General features: G+C 40.2%; 2 protein-coding genes across 3 annotated transcripts in view; one reads left to right on the forward strand and one right to left on the reverse strand.

The window, feature by feature from the left end:
* The window catches only part of EMP2 (epithelial membrane protein 2), a 72,564-nt gene extending 67,981 nt beyond the window's left edge, over positions 1 to 4,583 (forward strand). The window contains exon 5 of the mRNA XM_073647745.1: positions 1,884 to 4,583. Within this exon, the coding sequence (XP_073503846.1) occupies positions 1,884 to 2,056 (173 nt within the window). The 3' untranslated portion in view covers positions 2,057 to 4,583. The remainder of the gene's footprint in view (positions 1 to 1,883) is intronic.
* Positions 4,584 to 13,721: 9,138 nt separating this feature from the next.
* Positions 13,722 to 22,196, reverse strand: part of ATF7IP2 (activating transcription factor 7 interacting protein 2) — a 55,275-nt gene continuing 46,800 nt past the window's right edge. Inside the window, exon 11 of one of the 2 annotated variants that reach the window (XM_073647747.1) lies at positions 13,722 to 15,725. In XM_073647747.1, the coding sequence (XP_073503848.1) occupies positions 15,324 to 15,725 (402 nt within the window). In that variant the 3' untranslated portion in view covers positions 13,722 to 15,323. The remainder of the gene's footprint in view (positions 15,726 to 22,196) is intronic. The other variant, XM_073647746.1, reaches the window with a different exon arrangement.

The following is a 22,196-nucleotide window of genomic DNA, read 5'->3' on the forward strand; positions in this document are numbered from 1 at the left end:
GTCCGGCGAGGTGGTAAACCCAACCAACAAAGCGACCTTATCCCCTGATCCACTATGAATGGAATACCACAGCTCACGTTTTTACAACACGTGGCTCTGCTATTCTGAAAGGTCATCAATCTCCTTAATTAGATCTTTTAATTGTTCATTGTTGTAATTTCACCATGAAATAAATGATTTCATTTAGTGACGATTATGAAACTATTATTATTCTGAGTCAGTTTTTTTTTTAATATTAATCCATTTGTTATATTAATTGTAGCCGTCTTGTAAGGCCTAATTAATGAGAGAAATTAAAGCCTTGCTTATTTCTGTTTGTTTTCATCTTTATAGTGTTTAATATATGTTATCCACACTTTGTTAAAAAACAAAAACATTTTTAACACGTAGAGAATGAGGACATCTAGGTGCTGGCAGGCGGCTGCACTGCCATTTAATGAGCGAGCTTCCTCTGTGCTTCTGCAAGAAAACGGTGTGATGGATGGTGATTGGTTGAGGACCCTGTGGTTTCCATTAACTCTGCCCCCCACCTTCTATCATGAAACAGAGCTAGTCTAGTCCATTGTCTATGTCTGGTATTGCATCTCATATCTAAATAATTGATTAGGTCTAATCTGTGGTATCAAACATGGTCTAAAACCGACCTTACAGATTAGATGGCTGTTGCCAATCATTTGGCCGACAGCCATCTTGGTAGTCTCTCCTAAACATAGTGCGCTCGCTCGGCCCAGTTCTCCTGTGTTCTCTATAAGACAGCCACTGAAAGACATCTGTTTCGTTGGCTTATCTCCGGGAAAACAAAAGCATTGACAGTCCAATATCGGACATGTTCAATGGACATCGCCCCCTATAAGTTGGCCAGTACCTTATACACATAGAGTGTCAGCCGGAACCTGTTGATATGGACGGGTTCAGCCGACATTAGTCACATGTGTATGGGGCCTTAAGGCTAAGTTCAAACGAGCTCATAAAAAAAATCATCCAGAACAAAACAGATGATGTTTCAACTCACGAGAACACATGTAGTTCTGTGTTAATGGCAATGTATCCGTAAAAATCAGATGACTCGTATGGGATCTGGTAGATTTGGTGCACCCATACACTTGAATCGAGTCAGTCTCATCCGAAATGAACTTAGTGAATGCTGGAATCTTTTTCTCACTGACATTCAGTCCATGTGAAAAAACGGTTATCTGAACACCCCAATTGAATAAGTACTGTCCGTGTGATGTCAATTTTTTCAATGGACAGCACTGGAACCAAAAATACGGTGAATATAGCAGTACAATTTTTGGGGAGAAAAAACAAAAATGGTAATCAACAACGTCTTTACTTTAAAAAAAAAAAATTCAACTTCAGATCGCGATAATTCTGATCAGTGACAAAGTCAAAATTCTTTGACCCACTACCTGCATAATTTGGTGTTGTAGGGACTCAGCGTGTTGCCGCACTAAGTCCTTACAGTCCTCGTTCAGGCGTAAAAAAAATCTTTGTAAAGAACTTTCTGGTATATGGAGGTAAAGTAGTACTTCATTGACTGCTGTATTCTGGGTCTGCACATTTCAGGAGTCTTCATAGTAAAGCCAACTCCCTTTATGGATCTTGCAATACAATTCTATTACTTATCCATTAGTCGCACGAAGCAAACTGTAGTGACGCTATCCTGTGTCTCTGTAATGTTTTTTTTTTCTTTCTTCTTTCCTTTTGTTCTTTTACTTAATTTGTCTTTATGGATTAAGAAAAAAGTTAAACAAGCAGAAAATGAGCTCCGTTCCAGCATCTGCTGCCTTCAGGCACAGGTCCCTGCGTTTAATTATTCATGTAGACCTATAGACAGATATAGATGTTGATTTTTATATATTTTTTTCCTTTTCATCTTCCAGGTCTGTGTGTTATGATCGCTGCCTCAATCTACGCTTCCATGCATGAAGACTTCCATCCGAATTCAGGACTAAAGGACGGCACCTACGGATACTCCTTCATTCTAGCTTGGATTGCCTTTGCCTTCACCTTCATTAACAGCATCATGTACTTGATACTTAGAAAGCGTAAATAAGCCGTAACATCAGCGAGATGACTTCTCTCCCTACACAAACCAAATGCAGATAACCATTTTGTATATAATCATTTTGAAGTGGTTGTGTAGTAAATGGTAATGTTTCCTAAAGACGTACTGTTTTCTTAGCAGTGTTAACGCTAAGAGTCTGATGCATTATACATGTATCCTGGAACATTGGCCCTTTGGTTAATGGGAAAGAATTAGAATATTACAATACATGTATAATGTTTTACAACTTGAACTTTTTTTTATTTTATATAAATATATATATATATTTTTTTTTTTTTTGGGGGAGGTTAGTAGATGTAGATTAAACAAGTTCATATTGTCCGGGGAAAGGGGAGGGAGGATTGGGTGGTTCTGAAAAAACTTTAGCTTTCATAAAACATCTCAATTATGATCTAAAAAAAATATTCTCACCCTAAAATTGGTAACTGTGTAGGTTAATGTTTTATAAAGCACATAGAAGTCAGAGCATTATAAAAGATTTTGGTTTTGTATTTGTTTTCAAGACTTATTTTTCTTGGTGTAGTCAGAGTCTCCCATTATTAGAGTATAGTGGAATGTTCCATAAAGATAACAGCTTTGGTACAGACCATTAAACAAATAATAGGGATTCTGACTACATTAAAGTGATGCAGTTAGGCTGTATGCACATTGGAGTTCCAAATTTTGTATTTTTTTTGTCATAGAAGCGCAAAAAAAAGAAATTAAAGCTGTGAAGGATCTGATAGTATGCCGCGGACCACATTGACTCAAAATGGGGTTCATCAGGTTCAGTCATTTTATGGTAAAAAAAAAAATAGCAGAGCCTCAAATGCAGGTGCGAACAGAGACCTGCCATAGGATTGCTTTCCTTACTATAAAGTGCCAAGCAACAATAACTATTAAACATATTACAAAAAATATACTTTTATAGTTCTCTGAATCGATGAACTTATAATTAATGGGAGTCTGTCACTTCCAAATTGCTAACTAAACGACCTATATAGGTACGTTGGGGACTTTGCCCAAAAAAAATGATTTTAGCCAAGTATAGATTTTATGTGTAACAACGACTTGTATATTGGATATTAGTCCAAAGAACAAGAAACTGAGTGTATAAGATCATAAAATTTAACTCCTTAGTGGAGGGTCGTCCCGCACATTCATTTTTTTTATCTCACCAGGTAATGAACATTATGGTTCAATACGCTTAACATACAGTTTGGATTTATTCAATTTCTTGAGTTCAGCTTACAAATACCAATTCCGTTATATAGGATTGCTTTGCAACTACAAAACTTTTGTTCGGTATATTGTAGCTATTTTGGATGTATATATTTGCACATCATAACACTGTTGTTAATGCCTGGTGATTCATATTTATGGAAATACATCATTGAATGTTATTTGGTGACGATACCAACCTTATGAAGTTTACTGGTGTATTCTTTTAGCCACACTTTTTTAGTGAACTTTATTCAATAAGTGTTAAATTTTATGATCTTATACACTCAGTTTCTTGTTCTTTGGACTAATATCCAATATACAAGTCGTTGTTACACATTTTTGGAGTTTTTGTGTGATCATTATCATTGTTTATATGGGATTCCATTGTTGGACTTGTGAAAGCTAAGTATAGATTTTAGCAGATTAGTTGCCATAAATTTTTTATTTTATATGTAAATCAGTTGACTTTTTGGGACCCTTTGCGTGGACCCAAGGTTTCTTTGCACCAGTATGCCCTCTGAATTTGCTTACTGAGCATTGTCATCTCTTGATTGACAGTGAACTCAGTAGCTATGCTCACATAGTGTTATTGCTGGCTCCTGTCTGCAATACAGTACCAAGAGTGGTGGCAGACAAGAGCCAGTGATGAGTGGAGCGGTGTCAGTGCGGAGGTGTAAAGCTGGTGATCAACATATCTTAATTAACAGTACTGAACTCAATCAGCAGGTGTGCACTTCCACTTGAAGACTGTAGCCAAGCTGACATAGTGTCATTACCGGCTCTCATCAATACTGGCTCCTGTCTGCAGCTGCCATTTGATACTGTACTGCAGACAGGAGCTGTCAATAACACTATGTGAGCACGGGTGTAGAGTGCACTGTCAAGCAAAATATGGCGGTGCTCAGTATTCAAATTGAGTAGGGCATAACAGTGCACCAATACCCCCTCATTTGCATACAAAATCTTTTTTTTGCCAACTAAACAACTTAAGCCCTCTAAATATCTGTAGAAATGGTTTAGTGTTTTGGGAGTGACAGACTCCCTTAGAAACCTATTAATGTTTGCCAATAGCAGGCAGAAAAATTCATACAGCAGCAGGAATGATTTACATTTCACATAGCGCATAGGAGAAAAATGACAGTCGTGCTGCAACTCATTGGACTTTCTGGAATTTAAACCTTGTCTTGCAATTTACAGATATGTATTGTTGCTTTATCATTATTATTGGAAGTTTTGCTTTGTTATAATCAGATTTTAACCCTACAACCTTGAATGGTGTGTGTGTGTGTGTATATATATATATATATATATATATACACAAAAATGCAGATTTGTTCGTAAATCTGTTTTGCATGTAGTTTTAAATCTAGGTATGGAAATTGGTCATTTTATTGTTACAAAAGAAAAATATTGCTTTAAAAATTAATGTGTCCTGTGTTTTTATTCCTTAATGCATCAATAAAATATTTATACAGGCAATTTAAGTACAGGGGTCGTACAGGATTAGAAAAAAGTTTTACTTTTACCGAGAGCGCCATAGGCCGGATGTTATTTCGGCTCAGCCCATTTAAAGGGAATCTGTCAGCAGGCTTTTGTTATATAACCAGAGCAGCATAAAATAGGACAACAAAGCCTGATTCCCGGGATGTGTCACTTACTGGGCTGCTTGGTGCAGTTTTCATAGACTCTTTGTTTTCTCTGATGTAGATGTAACAGAGCAAAGACTTCCGCTGTGTATAATCCTGCCAACATCCCTGAATAGCAGCTCCCTGTGTACACTGTTACAGGTCATCAAGCTGCCAGTCAGCTGTGGGGGCAGGGTTATACGGATTAGCTGGACTACCTGGCACTTGAGATGTAGTCCTGCAGTGTTATTACCATGCTAATAAAATACAGATTGTATTGAAACTACAGCACATAGCCTAACAAGTGACACATCCCTGGAATCAGGCTCTTGAGCTCTATACAATGGTGCTCTCAGATTAAATAGTAAAAACCTGCTGACAGATTCCCTTTAAGGAGTTTTTCCACTAAATACTTTATGACCTATGCAGACTGAATAAAGCATTAATTGTGCATGTGCACTACTGCTCTGTTCATACGGATAACTTGGGGACCCCTGTTCTCGTGCCAGTGGTTGACACCACAGGAATTGCACATTTTATTGCTCCTGTGGATAGGCGATAAGGACATTTTGTGGGAAACCCTCTTATAACTCAATCCTCTAGCGTTGGCTGCAGGGAGTCAAAAAATAGAAAATAAATACTCACCTGATAAATCCCTGCGGTGGCAGTAACTCCGCCAGCCAGTGTTCATTGTACTGCAGTTGTGATGCCCCGATCACGTGCGGCCAATTACTCTTTCACTGGTTTTGTGCCCTACATGCAGGCATCATCGCTGAAGACCATGATGGGCTGCACCTGTCACCATTTCATGGCTGGTAAGTCATCACTGCAGGGTCTGTGCTAAGTGCCCTCGGATACACCATTGTAATGTGTAGAGCTGAAAAACCTGCATTCATATAATGACCACAGACCAGATCCAGATCCACAATGCACAGCAGGACTATAATATTCCCAGGACATTCACATGTTCCTCTTCCAATGTGGTGTACTTAATTTTGTGCACTATTTGTTCTACTGGGTGTCTCTATGTTGGAGAAACAGGACAGAAACAAAGCAAGAAGGAGGTCTCATCACCACACTATTAAAATATGCATATTGCCTCTTCAGAGGACTTGAACTCTATAGCGCCCCCTATTGGAAGCAGCAATCCTACAAGTCACAATCGCCCCTTTAACAAGTCGTGCAATATGACTTAGGATAAAAGCCAAATCAGAATCTCAATTTGAAGACACGGTGTTTCGGGCTGTTGGCCCTCGTCAGTGCAAAGTATGAGAACTGATTTGGCTAGGTGAGAGATTCTGGACTGAGGTCTAAGGGGTAACGTTTATCCTTGTGGAGAGTGACATCCCGGCTCTGGCATGCCAAGGCAAGGAGGCTTATTGGTTGTGCAATGCTCCTCTGGGAAATTTAATATGCAAATTGCTTCTTCAGAGGGAAAAAAAAAAAAACATCATCCTGTGGCCAAACATTTCTTCGATCCAGGACACAACTTTCATATTATTTATGTTGTCATAGTAAAAGACAATTTCAAATCACAAAAAAAAAGCAGAAGGGTCTGGGATCAAAAATTTATGACAGTGTTTGATACCTTTCCACACAGGACTAAATCGGTCCCAAGGATTTATGACTTACTACAAAATCTGAGGAATCTGTTCCAGATTAGATCACTTATCTAAGCAAATGAAGGACTCATTTTTTTTGAATGTCCATTTATTATGTCATGTCTCTGGTCTTTTTGTGTATATATGTGTTTGTTCAGATACTTTATTATACCATGCCTGAAGAGACCGGAGTAGTCTCGAAAGCTTGCTTAGTAACAACACGTATTATTGTTTGCCACTGAAAGGTATCATAACTACAAGATTATTATTTTGTTTCTCCCACTGAGAACAATCAATCATTTTTCAACTGGTTAAACAGTATCAAAAACTTTTTTTTTCCTTTTGAGAAAATGAAGAAACACATTAAGCTCAGAGAGAACTAGAGACAATGAGAAGTAATATTAAAGGGAATCTGTCAGTAGGATGAACCCTCCTAAGCCGTCTATAAGGGCAGATAGGTCATAAGAAGCGGAATAAAATAATACCTTGATATCTGCGATCCAATGTATAATTCCAGAGACATCCACATATTTCCTACTATGTAAATGAGCTCTTCAGGGTTATAGGATTAAGATTAGTGATGAGCGAGCATGCTCGTTACTTGAGAATTATGTTAGGCGACCAGAAAGGGTTAACAGAACATGTACGCTCATCACTAATTAAGATCTCTGGGCCGCACATAGATCTCCCTGAGAATCTGCCTCCGGAGATTATTTTGAATGAAAGGGGGAGTTACCAGTGTGAGACATGTAGGTCAGAAAGGCAGACTGTCAGTCATTACATGTCTCACACTGCTAGATTCCCTTTAAAGGGCATCACCAGTGCGGATTTTTGCTATATCTACTTGCTGCAGTTTCAGGCTACATCCACACAAGGCATAAAATTAGAGGGGTATTCTGGGGAGATAGAAATGAATTTAAATCAACATTTTGGCTAAAACTATGAAGGCTCATATCCCTCTTCCTGTTCCTATATGTAACCACATGCATGCGATTTTACTACTGTGACATCACAGCGCTGCTGCTTGTTCTCCCTTCTGGGACTTTGTCAGAGATTAGAGGGCATTGCTTGCTTTTGTGCTGTGCATAAGTTAGCCCCCCGACCAAGGTTCATCACAGTCCGTGTGTGGGTTTGATATTCTCCCCACCACCCTTACTCTCATTTTGGCACTGCCTGCCTGCACCTTCATAGCTTGCTGTCCAGCAAATACAGGTGCTTCTCACAAAATTAGAATATAATGAAAAAGTTTAATTTATTTCAGTTCTTCAATACAAAAAGTGAAACTCATTATATAAAGTCATTACAAAGAGTGATCTATTTCAAGTGTTTATTTCTGTTAATGTTGATGATTATGGCTTACAGCCAATGAAAACACAAAAGTCATTATCTCAGTAAATTAGAATAATTTACAAAAAACACACGGATAGCCTTCCTACGTGTTTAAAAAGGTCCCTTAATCTATTTCAGTAGGCTCCACAATCATGGGGAAAACTGCTGACTTGACAGATGTCCAGAAGGCAGTCATTGACACACTCCACAAGGAGGGTAAGCCACAAAAGGTAATTGCTAAAGAAGCTGGCTGATCACAGAGTGCTGTATCCAAGCATATTAATGGAAAGTTGAGTGGAAGAAAACAACAACAGTATCACTGTGCTTGATTGGCCAGCAAACTCACCTGACCTTAACCCCATAGCGTATTGTCAAGAGGAAGATGAGACACCAGACCCAACAATGCAGACAAGCTGAAGGCTGTTATCAAAGCCACCTGGGCTTCCATAACACCTCAGCAGTGCCACAGGCTGATCGCCTCCATGCCACGCCGCATTGATGCAGTAATTGATGCAAAAGGAGCCCCGACCAAGTATTGAGTGCATTTACTGAACATACATTTCAGATTTTAAAAACATTTTTCAAGCTGTTATAAAGTATTCTAATTTACTGAGATAATGACTTTTGTGTCAACATTAACAGAGATAAACACTTGAAATAAATCACTGTTTGTAATGACTCTATATAATATGAGTTTCACTTTTTGTATTGAAGAACTGAAATAAATTAACTTTTTGATATTCTAATTTTGTGAGAAGCACCTGTAAGCGTTTAGTGTTGGGGCATCTTTTCTTTGAAAGAACATTCTCAGAAGATCATAGGCTGCATATCATTTGCGTTTGATTGCAGTAACTTTTTTGCCTTGCGATATTCACTGATGTTGTAAGTTCTCCAAAATGGCACACAGATTTCATGAATTTGCTGCAAAATAAAAATAATTTTCATTTTTGACCGCTTTTGCAATTTTCAAGAGCAAAAAGTCACAAATCCTTTTAAACCATTGTATGGTTGTCTTCAAATGCACCAAATTACTGTAATTCAGCAGATGATGGTCCTGCACTGATAATTTAATCTGTTTTGGTCTCAAGTTTACTGTATAAATGTAGAAAAAATAATTAGTCTACCGTATTTTGCTAACACCTATACCTTGAGTGTGGTCAGTCCTCTGAACAAACCACATGCGATAGCTTGAGTCAGTGTTAGTAGATCAAGTATAAAAATAAACTTTTTCACCATCCAAAAGGTTTATCTAGCTTTTAATAGACATATACACATACTCTACTATAAAAGGTATTTTACATATTCGTAAGGTTTTTCAGGTCATTATATGATGTTAAACAAATGCATGTGAACAAGAAAGCCTCCAAACATTAAAAAATGGAACAAACTTAATACTTTTCACAGGTGAGTGTTTGCTACACTCGCATTCAGTCTATGCAATCCCCCCATCATGTCACTCTTCCATAATGTAGCAGTTTAAAAATAATTTAATCAGACTGGGCTCCAATACATGTAACGCGCAGATCCTGCACACGCAGATCCTGCACGCTTCTCCGCTGTCAGCAGGATCATACAGTTTTTGTTTTTTTTTCATCTAAATGTGATCAAGAAAGTTTTCACTCACCAACAGCTAACATGGATATTGAACTGAAAAAAAGGCAAGAAAAGCACTTAAAAGAGAAAAAAAAAATGAACAAAAGAAGTAATCTTGCAGTTTTCACATTGGCCACTGGGGCGTTTCATTAGATTCATACTTCCTGTCTTTTCAGGAAGTTTACAGGAGTTTTCTTATCATCAGAGGCAGGATTACAATGTTAGGCAACAACTCTATTCACAGCGGATAACTAAGGCTCCATCTATCACAATAGGAGATGTCACAGCTGACCAGCTCCTCCTCCCTCCATTTGCACACGCTCATTAGATGCTTCAATACAAAAGATAGGGTCCGGATCTGACTATTCTGGCTAATGGACAGGTCTTATTTCCTGAAACTGTGTAAAAAAAATCCCTAGTGGCCAGTGTAAAATTGCAAGATTTTTATTTTTTTTTTTTAATATAGATTATGGTATGAAAAAAATAAATAACATTGCCAAAAACGAATAAAATACACTTAACACAATAAAACCTTTAAACAATAGGTCACTTTGTGATAACTTCCCTACAACGCGTTATTCCCATCTTCATAAACTGGTATTGTTGTGTAGTGCTTGTTAATATCAAGAATTTTTACAATTCGCTGCATATTAAAATTTTCAGCCATTCTTGAGCTTTGGAAACAGACCCCCGCTGCTACACCCCTGAACATGTACAATGCTTTCAAGCTCTTTTCTAGCGAGTTTCTTTGCCCTATTGTAATGAGTGACATATTGCCCACGTTCCCCTTTGAAGACAAGCATGTTGTTGTAATGTGTATTGTGACATGCGTTATTAGTGACAATGTTGTATTTTGTCCGACAATAGGGACAGTTAGGGTTAATAGTTGGGACTAGCCCAGAGTGGGAGGGGCTAAAGTGAAGGAAGTGACTGAGAACATTTTCTGTAAGGTGATAAGATAGGGCTGAGTCTGCTGTGGAAGCAGACCTAAGGTCTGATTAGTCAGCAGAGCCACGTGACGTGGGTGTCCCTGATGTAAGTGGAGACAGACAGTAGATAGCAAGATCTGAAGTAGAGACGAGGAAAAGAGACAGAAAGACAGATGCACTGGAGATTGCTGCTGGTACAGGACGCCTAGCAGTATGGCCCCGAATTTGCAACTCAAGAGAAGTAACGGGCTGGGACGGAACAGGGAATGTGAGACGAGGAGAGAGTGTCCCGGCGGTAGTTCCAAGGCATCAGCAAGCAGAGAAGCTAAGTACCGGCCATATTGGCAAACTATCTTCCCTATAGGGAAAAAGGACACGGAACCGTGGGTTGCGGACAGGACTCTGACTTACTTGACTGTTCTGGGTTGTGAAGGCAGATGAACTTGGAGGCAGAAGAAAGTGAGCCAGGAAGAGAGACCATGTGTGAAGATGCTCCATGTTGTAAAGGAAACGTTCCTGAAGTTATTCACCAACTATCTATCGTACATAGTTCCCACCAAGTTACTGTTCCCTAAAAGACTGTTTGTTGTTTACTGGTGGTCTCCCTCATTGAACTTTTCAACATCTGGTCCGGGCCAAAGTCACTGGCATCATGTGGCCTGCAAGGGTGTAGCGCTCCCGTAGACAAAGTCCACACACCCAGCCAGGACTCCCATCTACATATAGCGTGCCGGGCGTGAAAGACAAGTATCTTTGCCCACGGCTTCCTCCCCGCTTTACACTATTTTGTAGCTGGCCAGGAATAGTGGAACGTCTTATTACTTGGTAATCCTGCTAGCGTCAACGCAGCGCTAGAAGCTAGATAGCAGCGGTGGTCGGTATCCTAAGCAATGAGCTGTAAACAAAAGAAAAGGGTTTATCCCAAGAACGACTGCAAACTTTAACAAGCAGTAAATTGCAAAATTGCTTGTTTTTATAGGCACTATCCGACAATCTATGATGATGGAAAAAACCCATTAAGAGGAACCTGTCACGTAATACATGCAGTCCGATCAGTGGTCAGCATAGTATAGAGAAGGAGAAGTAGAATGATATAGAGATTTGTGGGAAAGGATTTAGTATAACTTACATTTTATTCTATGAATTCCCAGGTGTCAGTATGAATGAGTTCAGTGGGCGGTCCTACTAATGATTGACAGCTATCTCTGCATGCACAATCTGAGCCGTACCGCCCACTGGACTCATACGTGGGTCCATAAAAACCATGGAGAACGCACTGATGGCATCCAAGTTGCATCCTAGTATTGTCCATTTTCACTGTTTGCGAGAAGCTTGAAAAACCTGTCAGTTTATTCTGCATATGAAAAAAAAAAACTAATTAGACTCTTATGGTAAAAACTAACACTGACCAAGAATGAAGGAAAATCTGACCTGCACACTGTAATTGGGTAAAGCAGTCATGTCTGCATGTCAAATCATGGCAGCGGTAATGTCAAAAGACTGGTGGAATTACCGGAGGTCCACGATAGATTTAATAGTTAAATATTGGTTCATTTTTTTTATATTTGAGCACATTGCCTCCGCTGTTTAAAAAATTACTTTCCTAACCCCAGACAACTCGGTTCACAAAAAAAGTTGCATAGACGAGAGTCACTTAAAAAATAGAAGTATAACAGCTTTCATTATTGGTGTCATTTACAATGACTGGCAGGCCTCTATAGTAATACTAATGGTTGTTTGTCCGTAAGACAATGGTCTGCTTTGTTGGCAAGATTAGATTAGCAAGGTCAGTATGGTCTCTATTCTTGTTGAATCCATAAGTCAATGGGATCCGTCAGGAATTGTTAGCAAACGGACCCGTCTGATCGGTGATGTCTGGTAACAGCGGAAGCCACAATATGAGCAGAACAGAAGAAAGTGCACATACAGGTGGTGCTGCTACCCCATCCTAATACTTCTGGATATACTAATAGTATCCCATTTAATTCAACTTTGCTTCATTAATGTTTTATCCTCATCTATCGATTTTATTACACAGTTACAAGAAGAAAAAAAAAACCACCACATCAGCTCAGAACTACCAACAGAGACGGCGTGATGAGACGTAACAGACGGTCATTCTTACCATTCAACCGTAACCCCCCCTCCCCCCACACCCAAAAAAACAACTAAATGTTCACCCTGCAGTCACATAATACTAAAATGACTATAAGACGTGACCGCAATGTGCCATGCTTAAAATAAAGAGGTAATGTTTCCCCTTGTGGAGAACGCCTAGCTGGCGTGTAAGGAGACTTATAGGCCATGCAATGCTCATCTGGGAAATTAAATATGAAAATTGTCTCTTCAGGTCACACTAGAGTTCAAGTCGTCTTCCACTCTGAAGAGAGAAAAAAAAAAAAGTGAAAAGGGAAAAAACGCACGATCACGAGTGTCCTCTTGGATGAATCACAAAGCCACGACTATTGCCTTAGTTCTGAACTACTGCAAGGTCCTCCCTTTACGCAGTGATTTACAGAGATCATTGCTTCAGGTAATGGCGCCTGCATTAAAGTCTACATAAAAGAAAATGAACATAGAAATAGAAAAAGTCAAAAAGGTGATAACCACCTTTAAGAACTACATAAAATCCTATAAAATATTGCCTCCAGCAATGCACACGTCGAGTGCAGAAGTGAGATCGTTTTCTTGCAAACTATTTTACACCGAAACAATTATAAAATATGTTGAGCTCAGAGGTTTTCAATAGGAAGGCAATCAGGAAAAAATGGAGGTCTGGGATAGATGTAGTAAGGCAGAGGTAAGCTATGTTTTAAAGGGGTTGTCTGGGATTAAAAAAAAAGAAAAAAGGATCTGCTTTATTTTCCTCTCACCATTCTTGTCCATGAGCCGTGTTTAATATTGAAGATCATCCATATATAAAAAAAGTAACTGTCGTAATATAGCCAATTATAGAAATCTGCTCCTTTTTCCTCCAGTGAATACAGATTTTTCCATTACTAGAAAGTTGGTGCTCATAAGATTCTATAGAGAAATGTTAACTGTCTCAGGAGAACTTGCAGCAGAATGTCTAGTTTCTCCCTCCGTAGAACCAACTGCCATCTCAGCAATTAAAAGGGTATTCCTCCTCTTAATATGTAGCAGGAGTAATAAAATTAGCAAATACCTCCAATTAGAAATGTAGTATAGTTCTGATTCACTTTGTTGCTTACCCCATGTGCAGGGCATTGCAGTAGCTTAGGTATCCATGGTTACAACCACAAACAACTAACTGTCACTATGAGTGGTTGTAACCATTGGATATCTAAGCTAGTGCAATGCCCTGCACATGGGGTAAGCAACACAGCGAATCAGAAGAACTATACTACAATTCTAATTGGAGGGATTTGCTAATATTACTACACCTACTACATATTGGGATAAGATCTTGGAAATTGGAATACCCCTTTAAATCTGTATTCAATGATTACAGATTTTACTCATGAATTGAGAGTGAACGTTCAATCCAGGAGGAGAAAGAAGCAGATTTCTTTGCTTATTTTCAACTATATACTATTTAATTAGGAAATAAAAATTAAAATGGCCATCACACTTTAACCCCTTCATGACCAGGCAATTTTCCAGGCCCCCCCCCCTCTTCTTCCAAAAGCCATAACCTTTTTATTTTTCCATCACTATAGCCGTATGTGGCTTGGTTTATGCGGGACGTGTTATAAGTTTGAATGAAACCATTCATTTGTTCTTGTGATGCACTGGAAAACGGGAAAAAAAATTCCTAGTGCATTGAAATTGCAAAAAAAGTCAATTCCATAATTTTTTTTATTATTTACCCTATTCATTATACGGTAAAATAGACCCGACAATACAATTCTCCAGGTCAGTCGATTACACAGACACCAAACATGAGTAGTTTTTTTTTGTCGTTTTTTTTAATTTAAGTGGTGAAAAAAAATTAGTAAAAAAATTTCCTGAGACCCGTAACAATTTTCATTTTTCGGGACATAGGGGCTGTGTGAGGGCCTATGTTTTGTGCCCTGAGCTAACATTTTTTTTACTGATCCCATTTTGTGTTACATACAATGTTTTGATCACCTCTTATTGCAATCTTGTTGCGGCCAAAAAAAAGCCAGAATTCTGTCCTTTTTTCTCACTACACCATTTACCGATTGGATTCATTTATTTTATATTTTGATAGATCTGGCTTTTAAGAATACAGTGATACCAAATAAGATTTTTTTTTGTTATATTTTTAATAGGGCAAAAGTGGAGTGATTTTAACTTTTGTATTTTTTTTCATATTTTTAAAAAACTTTTTTTTTTTTACTAAATATGAATAGTCCCCTTAGGGGACTTGAACCTGCGATCATCCGATCGCTTGTACTATACATAGCAATGTATCAGCACTGCTATGTACAGTGAAAGTCACGATCTATGAACACTCGCTACAGGCTGGTTTTCACAAGGTTTGAAACTAGTACTTTTACATCTTCATAGATGTGCGATCACCGTGGGTCGAACCACCATGAAGCATGTATATATCAACAAAACAAAAAGGGAGCCCATTCCAAGAACAGTGGCTTGTCTGTATGCACAGCAGGGTCTCGTTCTGATCCACTTGAATGTCGCGGACTTGCTGTTTCAGTCGCAGCGCCACATATGGATAACTTGTCAAGGTTTTGGAGATCCTAAAGATAGGCCAGCAAGGTTTTAAATCCCTTTTAATAATATTATTTGTGGATTTTTAAATTTATTATAAAACCACACCATGCAAACAGAGAAAGAAAACACAAAATAAGAAAAGAACCCTGTGCCTCGACGGCATAACTCACATATACAGCTCAAAAGCAACAGTAAAACAATGACTATACAAACAAAAATGGCTTAAAATGGGAGAACCATAAAAGAAAACCACTTTGCACGACTCAATATGAGTGAAAACTATTCATGTATTTTGGGTAGAGGTAAAACAGACTGGCTATGATTTCTTGGAGGAGCTTGCAGGTTTTAGCGTAGTAGACTGGATATCGCACAGTGGTCCGAAGCGGCCGTCGGCATCTTTGGCTCTCATGGCAAAAGAATATGTGGTGTCGTCAACAAACTGTGTAAGAGTACAAGCCATGGGTAACGGTAAAGCCTTGATCTCACCAATCTTCTTCCACAGCTTTTTGGGGCTGTTTGGGTCTCCCTGGTGCACGTACAGACAGTAGACTTTAGCAGGAGCACAGCTGCGATCAACACTGGTCACATTCCACGACAGGGCAATGCCCTTGGGGTTTTGGACTTGAGCAAGTCTCAGCTGAGGCTTTTGTGGCGGCTTTAGACTGGGTGGCTCAGGGGTTGATGAAGTTTGTACTGTGGTCACTGCCTCCGGTGGCTTCTAAAAAAAAAAAAAAAAAAATGGAGGAACAGAGCAGTGATAAAAAAAAATCAAACAAGTGGGGCACTGATTTAATGGGGAGTCAATAAAAGAAAAATGGCGCAAAAGGGCCATAGTGAGAAAACAAAAATAATTGATTTCTCAGTTAACGGTATATTTTGGACATAGTCTTGCTAAAGAAGCCCTCCCATGAAGATTTTTTTTAATATTACTCTTCACATATGTCCATGTAGTGTAGTGTATATGGGTTAATACATTTACCTACCACCGTCTTCGCCGGGATCCAGTGAAGTTCTGCTTCTCTTCTCAGTCACATCACTGCGCTGCTGTTTCTCCGAGTCATGCTGTGCTCAAGTGGCTTTTACAATGTAAGTCTATGGAGTGATAGAACAAGGCTCCATAGACTTACATTGTAAAAGATTTATGGATCATGTATAGGGTGACCTGAAGAGTCTGAAGAGCGGTGACGTCACTGAGAAGAGGAGCAGAACAGCGCTTATATATTAGGCTTAAAGGGGTTGACCACTACTTTGACATTGATGCCCTATCCTTAGGATAGGGCTATGGATAGGGCATCAAATTATGATCGGCCGGAGTCCCGCACGCGGCACCGCCGATCAGCTGTTATCAGTGCTGGCAGCAGCGACTGAAAATCCTTACCTGCGGTGCTTGGCCGTCAAGTTGTAGTGGCCGCCGCTTGTAACTGCACAAACGTCTCCCATTCAATTGAATGAGAGGCGGATGTGAAGTACCCTGCGCCGGCCACTATAACTTCTTAGGCATCAATGTCAAAGTAGTGGACAACTTCTTTAAATAGGAGAGTATATTAATACACACAGATTTATTTAAAAAAAAATCTTCATGGAAGGGCTTCTTAAAATTGACAAGTATCTACTATACTTGTCACATTCTGCACTCTTAAAAAGGAACTGGACATAAGCAAATTGCATATTATTCTGACATCATATTCCTTCAGGCAATTGAAGGTTTATAATAATCTTATACCTAGCCAAGAGGAATTGATTTCTAGCAATTGCAAGGAAATATTTGTAAAAACATCATTTATTAATTTGCTCTTAAAAACAAAAAGATAAAAATAAAAAAAATAGAAACACTTGGCACACGCATTTCGAGCACTTAAGCTCTTAACCATAACTATGATGAAGAGCTTTGGTGCTCGAAAAGCATAGGTAAGCATCTATATAAATATTTCCTTGCCGTTGCTGGAAATTTATTCCTCTACATCAGTGTTTCCCAAACTCCAGTCCTCACGGCCCCCAATAGGTCATGTTTTCAGGATTTCCTTAGTATTGCACAGGTGATGGAAGGATCATCGAGGCATCAGGACCTGTTAGGGGCCATAAGGACTGGAGTTTGGGAAACAATGCTCTACACAATTGTTCCTGCCTGAGAACCGGCCCATGGTCTCTTCTGTGCACCGCACCCTACAAGAATTATTGAAGTACCAGGTCCGGTGAGCTGATGTGACCTTCTTTTTGGTTCATGTTTACACATGTGGTCAAAATTGTTGGTACCCCTCGTTTAATGAAAGAAAAACCCACAATGGTCACAGAAATAACTTGAATCTGACAAAAGTAATAATAAATTAAAAATCTATGAAAATGAACAAATGAAAGTCAGACATTGCTTTTGAACCCTGCTTCCACAGATTTAAAAAAAAAAATTAAATTAAACTCATGAAATAGGCCTGGACAGAAATGATGATACTCTTAATATTTTGTTGAACAACCTTTTGAGGCAATCACTGCAATCAAAAGATTCCTGTAACAGTCAATGAGACTTCTGCACCTCTCTACAGGTATTTTGGCCCACTCCTCATGAGCAAACTGCTCCAGTAGTCTCGTGTTTGAAGGTTGCCTTTTCCAGATGACATGTTTCAGCTCTTTCCAAAGATGCTCAATAGGATTTAGGTCAGGGCTCATAGAAGGCCACTTCAGAATAGTCCAAGGTTTTCCTCTTAGCCATTCTTGGGTGTTTTTAGCTATGTGTTTTGGGTCATTATCCTGTTGCAAGACCCATGACCTGCGACTGAGACCAAGCTTTCTGACACTGGGCAGCACATTTCTCTCTATAATCCCTTGATAGTCTTGAAATTTCATTGTACCCTGTACAGATTCAAGATACCCTGTGCCAGATGCAGCAAAGCAGCCCCAGAACATAACAGAGCCTCCACCATGTTTCACAGTAGGGATCGTGTTCTTTTCTTGATATGCTTCATTTTTTCGTCTGTGAACATAGAGCTGATGTGCCTTGCCAAAAACTTCCATTTTTGCCTCATCTGTCCATAGGACATTCTCCCAGAAGCTTTGTGGCTTGTCAACATGTAGTTTGGCAAATTCCAGTCTGGCTTTTTTATGATTTTTCTTCAACAATGGTGTTCTCCTTGGTTGTCTCCCATGAAATCCACTTTGGATCAAACAATGATGGATGGTGCGATCTGACACTGATGGTCCTTGAGCTTGAAGTTCACCTTTAACCCCTTCATGACCAGAGCATTGTCCGTTTTTTGCTCCCCATCTTCTCAGAGACAGAACTTTATTTTTCATTCAATATGGCCATGTGAGGGCCAATTTTTTTGTGGGGCGAGTTGTACTCTTAAATGCCATCACTGGTTTTACCATATTGTGTACTGGAAACTGGGAAAAAAATTCCAAGTGCGGTGAAATTGTAAAAAAAATGCAATTCCACAGTTTTGTTTTTTTTTCTACCACATTCACTGAATGCTAAAACTGACCTACCATTATTATTCTCCAGGTCATTACGAGTTCATAGACACCAAACATTTACAGGTTCATTTTTAATTTAAGTGGTAAAAAAGAAATCCAAAGTTTGCAAAAAAAAAATGGCGCCATTTTCCGAGACCTATAGCATCTCCATTTTTCGGGATCTGGGGCTGGGTGATGGCTTGTTTTTTGCGCACCGAGCGGAAGTTTTTATTGATACCATTTTGGGATAAATCCGATGTTTTGATCGCCCGTTATTGCATTTTACTGCAATGTTGCAGTGACCAAAAAACACATAATTCTGGCATTTGGAATTTTTTTCTCGTTATGCCGTTTACCGATCTGATTAATTCTTTTTTTATATTGACAGATCGGGCGATTCTGAACGCGGCGGTACCAAATATGTGTATGTGGTTTTTTTTTTATTATTTTATTTTGAATGTGGCAAAATGGGGGTGATTTAAACTTTTATATTTTTTCATATTTTTAAAAACATTTTTTTTTTTTTTTTTACACTTTCTGCATACTTCAATAGTCTCCATAGGAGACTAGAAGCAGCAGTAGTCCCTTAGCCTCTGTTACATAGAGGCGATGAGCAGATCACCTCTATGTAGCAGAAATGCTCCTTTGCTATGAGCGCCGACCACTAGGTGGCGCTCATAGTAATCTTTACATGACAACCACAGGGGTCTGCTACAGACCCCGGGTTGCCATGCCCACCCATCAGTGACCCGCGATCATGTGACAGGGTCACCGATGGGCAGGGTAAGTGGCGCTCTTTCGGCACGGTGCTGTTAAATGCCGCTGTCAGAGATTGACAGCGGCATTTAACTAGTTAACAGCCGCGGGTGGATTGCGATTCTACCCGCGGATGTAGCGGGCACATGTCAGCTGATTCTTACAGCTGACATGTGCCCGGTTCAGTGCGGGCGCACCGCGGGAGCCCCCGCTGAACTGGCCTTTCCGACGTGGTGTGTACTATTACTGACCACATCGGAAAGGAGTTCATCTCTTTAGACGTTATCCTGGGCTCTTTTGTTACCATTCGTATTATCCTTCCCTGTGATATGTCATCAATTTTCCTCCTGTGGCCACGTCCAGGGATGTTGGCTACAGTCCCACGGATCTTAAAATTTCTGAATAATATGTGCAACTGTAGTCACAAGAACATCAAGCTGCTTGGAGATGGTCTTATTACCTTTGACATGCTTGTCTATAATTTTCTTTCTAATCTCCTGAGACAACTCTTTCCTTTGCTTCCTCTGGTCCATGTTGAGTGTGGTACACACCATGTCACCAAACAGCACAGTGAGTATCTGTAGCCCTATATACAGGCCCACTGACTGATTACAAGATTGTAGACACCTGTCATGCTAATTAGTGGACACAACTTGATTTAACATGTCTCTGTCGCATTATTTTCAGGGGTACCATGATTTCTGTCCAGGCCTATTTCATAAGTTTAATTTTTTTTTAAATTCTGTGGAAGCAGGGTTGAAAAGCGATGTCTGACTTTCATTTGTTCACTTTCATAGAATTTTAATTTGTTATTACTTTTGTCAGATTCAAGTTATTTCTGTGAACATTGTGGGTTTTTCTTTCATGTGTATGTATCTAGCCAAGCTGTATGATTAGTTGTTGTGGCACAGCTATAAGATAAAACCATGGCCACTTGTGAGAAAGAACATTATTCCGAGACATCAGGGTGTACAGCATGCCAATTCATCCTTGTAAACATGCCCATTCAATTTTGATTGATTACTCTCCGATTTGGTGGTGTTCGAGCAGATGTTTCTGAAATCCCACGCATGCTCTTTAAGGCTATGTGCCCACGTTGCGGACCTGAAGCATATTTTTTACGCTTCTCCCTGGCGGGAAAATCGCATGCGGATATTACATGCGGTTTTCCCGCCTGGTAGAAGCGTTTGTGAGGCGTCTTTGCAGCGTCTTTGCATGCATTTCCGCATGCGGGTTATCAAGCACTTCTCCAAGTGATTTAAGCATCACTTGGAAAAGTGCTTGACAACTTGTTCACACTATATAAATCCATGCAACCGGCATGGATTTATATAGTGTGACCAGTAATAGTTAAAAAAAAAAAAGAATCAGAATGGTAAAAAATAAAAAAATAAAGTTTATACTCACCTACCGATGCATTCTCGGCCCCGTCCGGAGTCTTGAGCGGCTCACGCTGTTGTGTGCAGGACCTGCGGTGACGTCATTGAGTCATGTGGTGGGTCACATGACTCAATGACGTGGCAGGTCCTTCAGACAACAGCGCGACGGAGGGAAAACATCAGAAGATAAGTATAAACTTTATTTTTTCTTTTTTTTACAGGTTCTTTGGTACCCAGGTCTGGAGGAGAGTCTCCTCTCCTCCAGAACTGGGTACCATCCGCACATTGATCCCGCAGCGCTTCCGCAAAATTAATGAACATGCTGCGGATTTTTGACCGCAGCATATTCGCTGCGGAAAAATCCGCAGCATGGGCATTGACATTGCGGAATGCCATTGGGGACCATTGGGTGCGGATATACATGCGTTTTAAACGCTTGTAAAACGCATGTATATCCGCACCCAATGGTCCCCAATGGCATTCCGCAATGTCAATGCCCATGCTGCGGATTTTTCCGCAGCGAATATGCTGCGGTCAAAAATCCGCAGCATGTTCATTAATTTTGCGGAATTTCCGCAGCATATACGCTTGAAAAACGCTACGTGGGCACACAGCCTTAGGATCTGAAGGCCTCGTCATGAGCAGTGAGCCCAGGTACATAGCTCAGTCTCACCAAGCTTAATCAAGAACGGGAGCAGCGTGCGGGATAGATCTCGATCAGCGGCAGGAAGTTTGGTGAGGCTGAACTGTGTACACAATGGATCACTGCGCTTGTAGAGGCGTTCTAAGTCCGGACACTATAAGAGCATGTGCTCATTCAATTCCCTGCAGGAGCATGGGCTCTGTTTAATATGCAATCTATTGAGGACACGTCAGGTTCCTGGGGCTTTCCAGGATTAGAATATGATTATTCTATTCTCAGGATAAGCTATCATTATTAGATCTGTGGGGGCTCAGATGATCAGCTCTCATCCACCACCCAGCAGACTGCAATGAGGTTAACAGGACAATGCAAAGCCGCCGTCTCACATAGCGAGATCGCTGCTGAGTCACGGTTTTGGTGACGCAACAGCGACCTCACCAGCGATGTCGCTATGTGTGACACTTCGCAACGATCAGGCCCCTGCAGTGAGGTCGCTGATCGCTGCAAAGTGTCCTGGACCATTTTTTGGTCTTTTCCCTCTCGCTGGTCAGTACACATCGCTGTGTGTGACCAGCGAGCAGGCTGGTAACCATGATAAACAGCACGTTACTAGGGGCACACGCACACTTCGTAACCCGCTGTTTATCATGGTTACCACTCTGCTACGGTGAGCGGTAACCTCCCGCTCCCCGTAGCAGAGTGGTAACCATGATAAACAGTGGGTTACTAGGTGCGCGTGTTCCCCTAGTAACCCGATGTTTATCATGGTTACCAGCCGGCTCCTGCTTCAGCAGGCTCGTAACTAGGAGCGGGACATCGTGGAAAGATCTTTCCACGATGTCGCTGCTCCCCTGATCGTTGGTGAGCCTGCCTGTATGACAGCTCACCAGCGACCACATAGCGACGCAGCAACGATCCCCGACAGGTCGTATCGTTGTTGGGATCGCTGTAGCGTCGCTATGTGTGA

The sequence above is a fragment of the Phyllobates terribilis genome, unplaced genomic scaffold, assembly GCF_046119375.1.
Source record: "Phyllobates terribilis strain yellow unplaced genomic scaffold, ASM4611937v1 Scaffold_9__5_contigs__length_417890890, whole genome shotgun sequence".
In the NCBI taxonomy this organism is placed as follows: Eukaryota; Metazoa; Chordata; class Amphibia; order Anura; family Dendrobatidae; genus Phyllobates; species Phyllobates terribilis.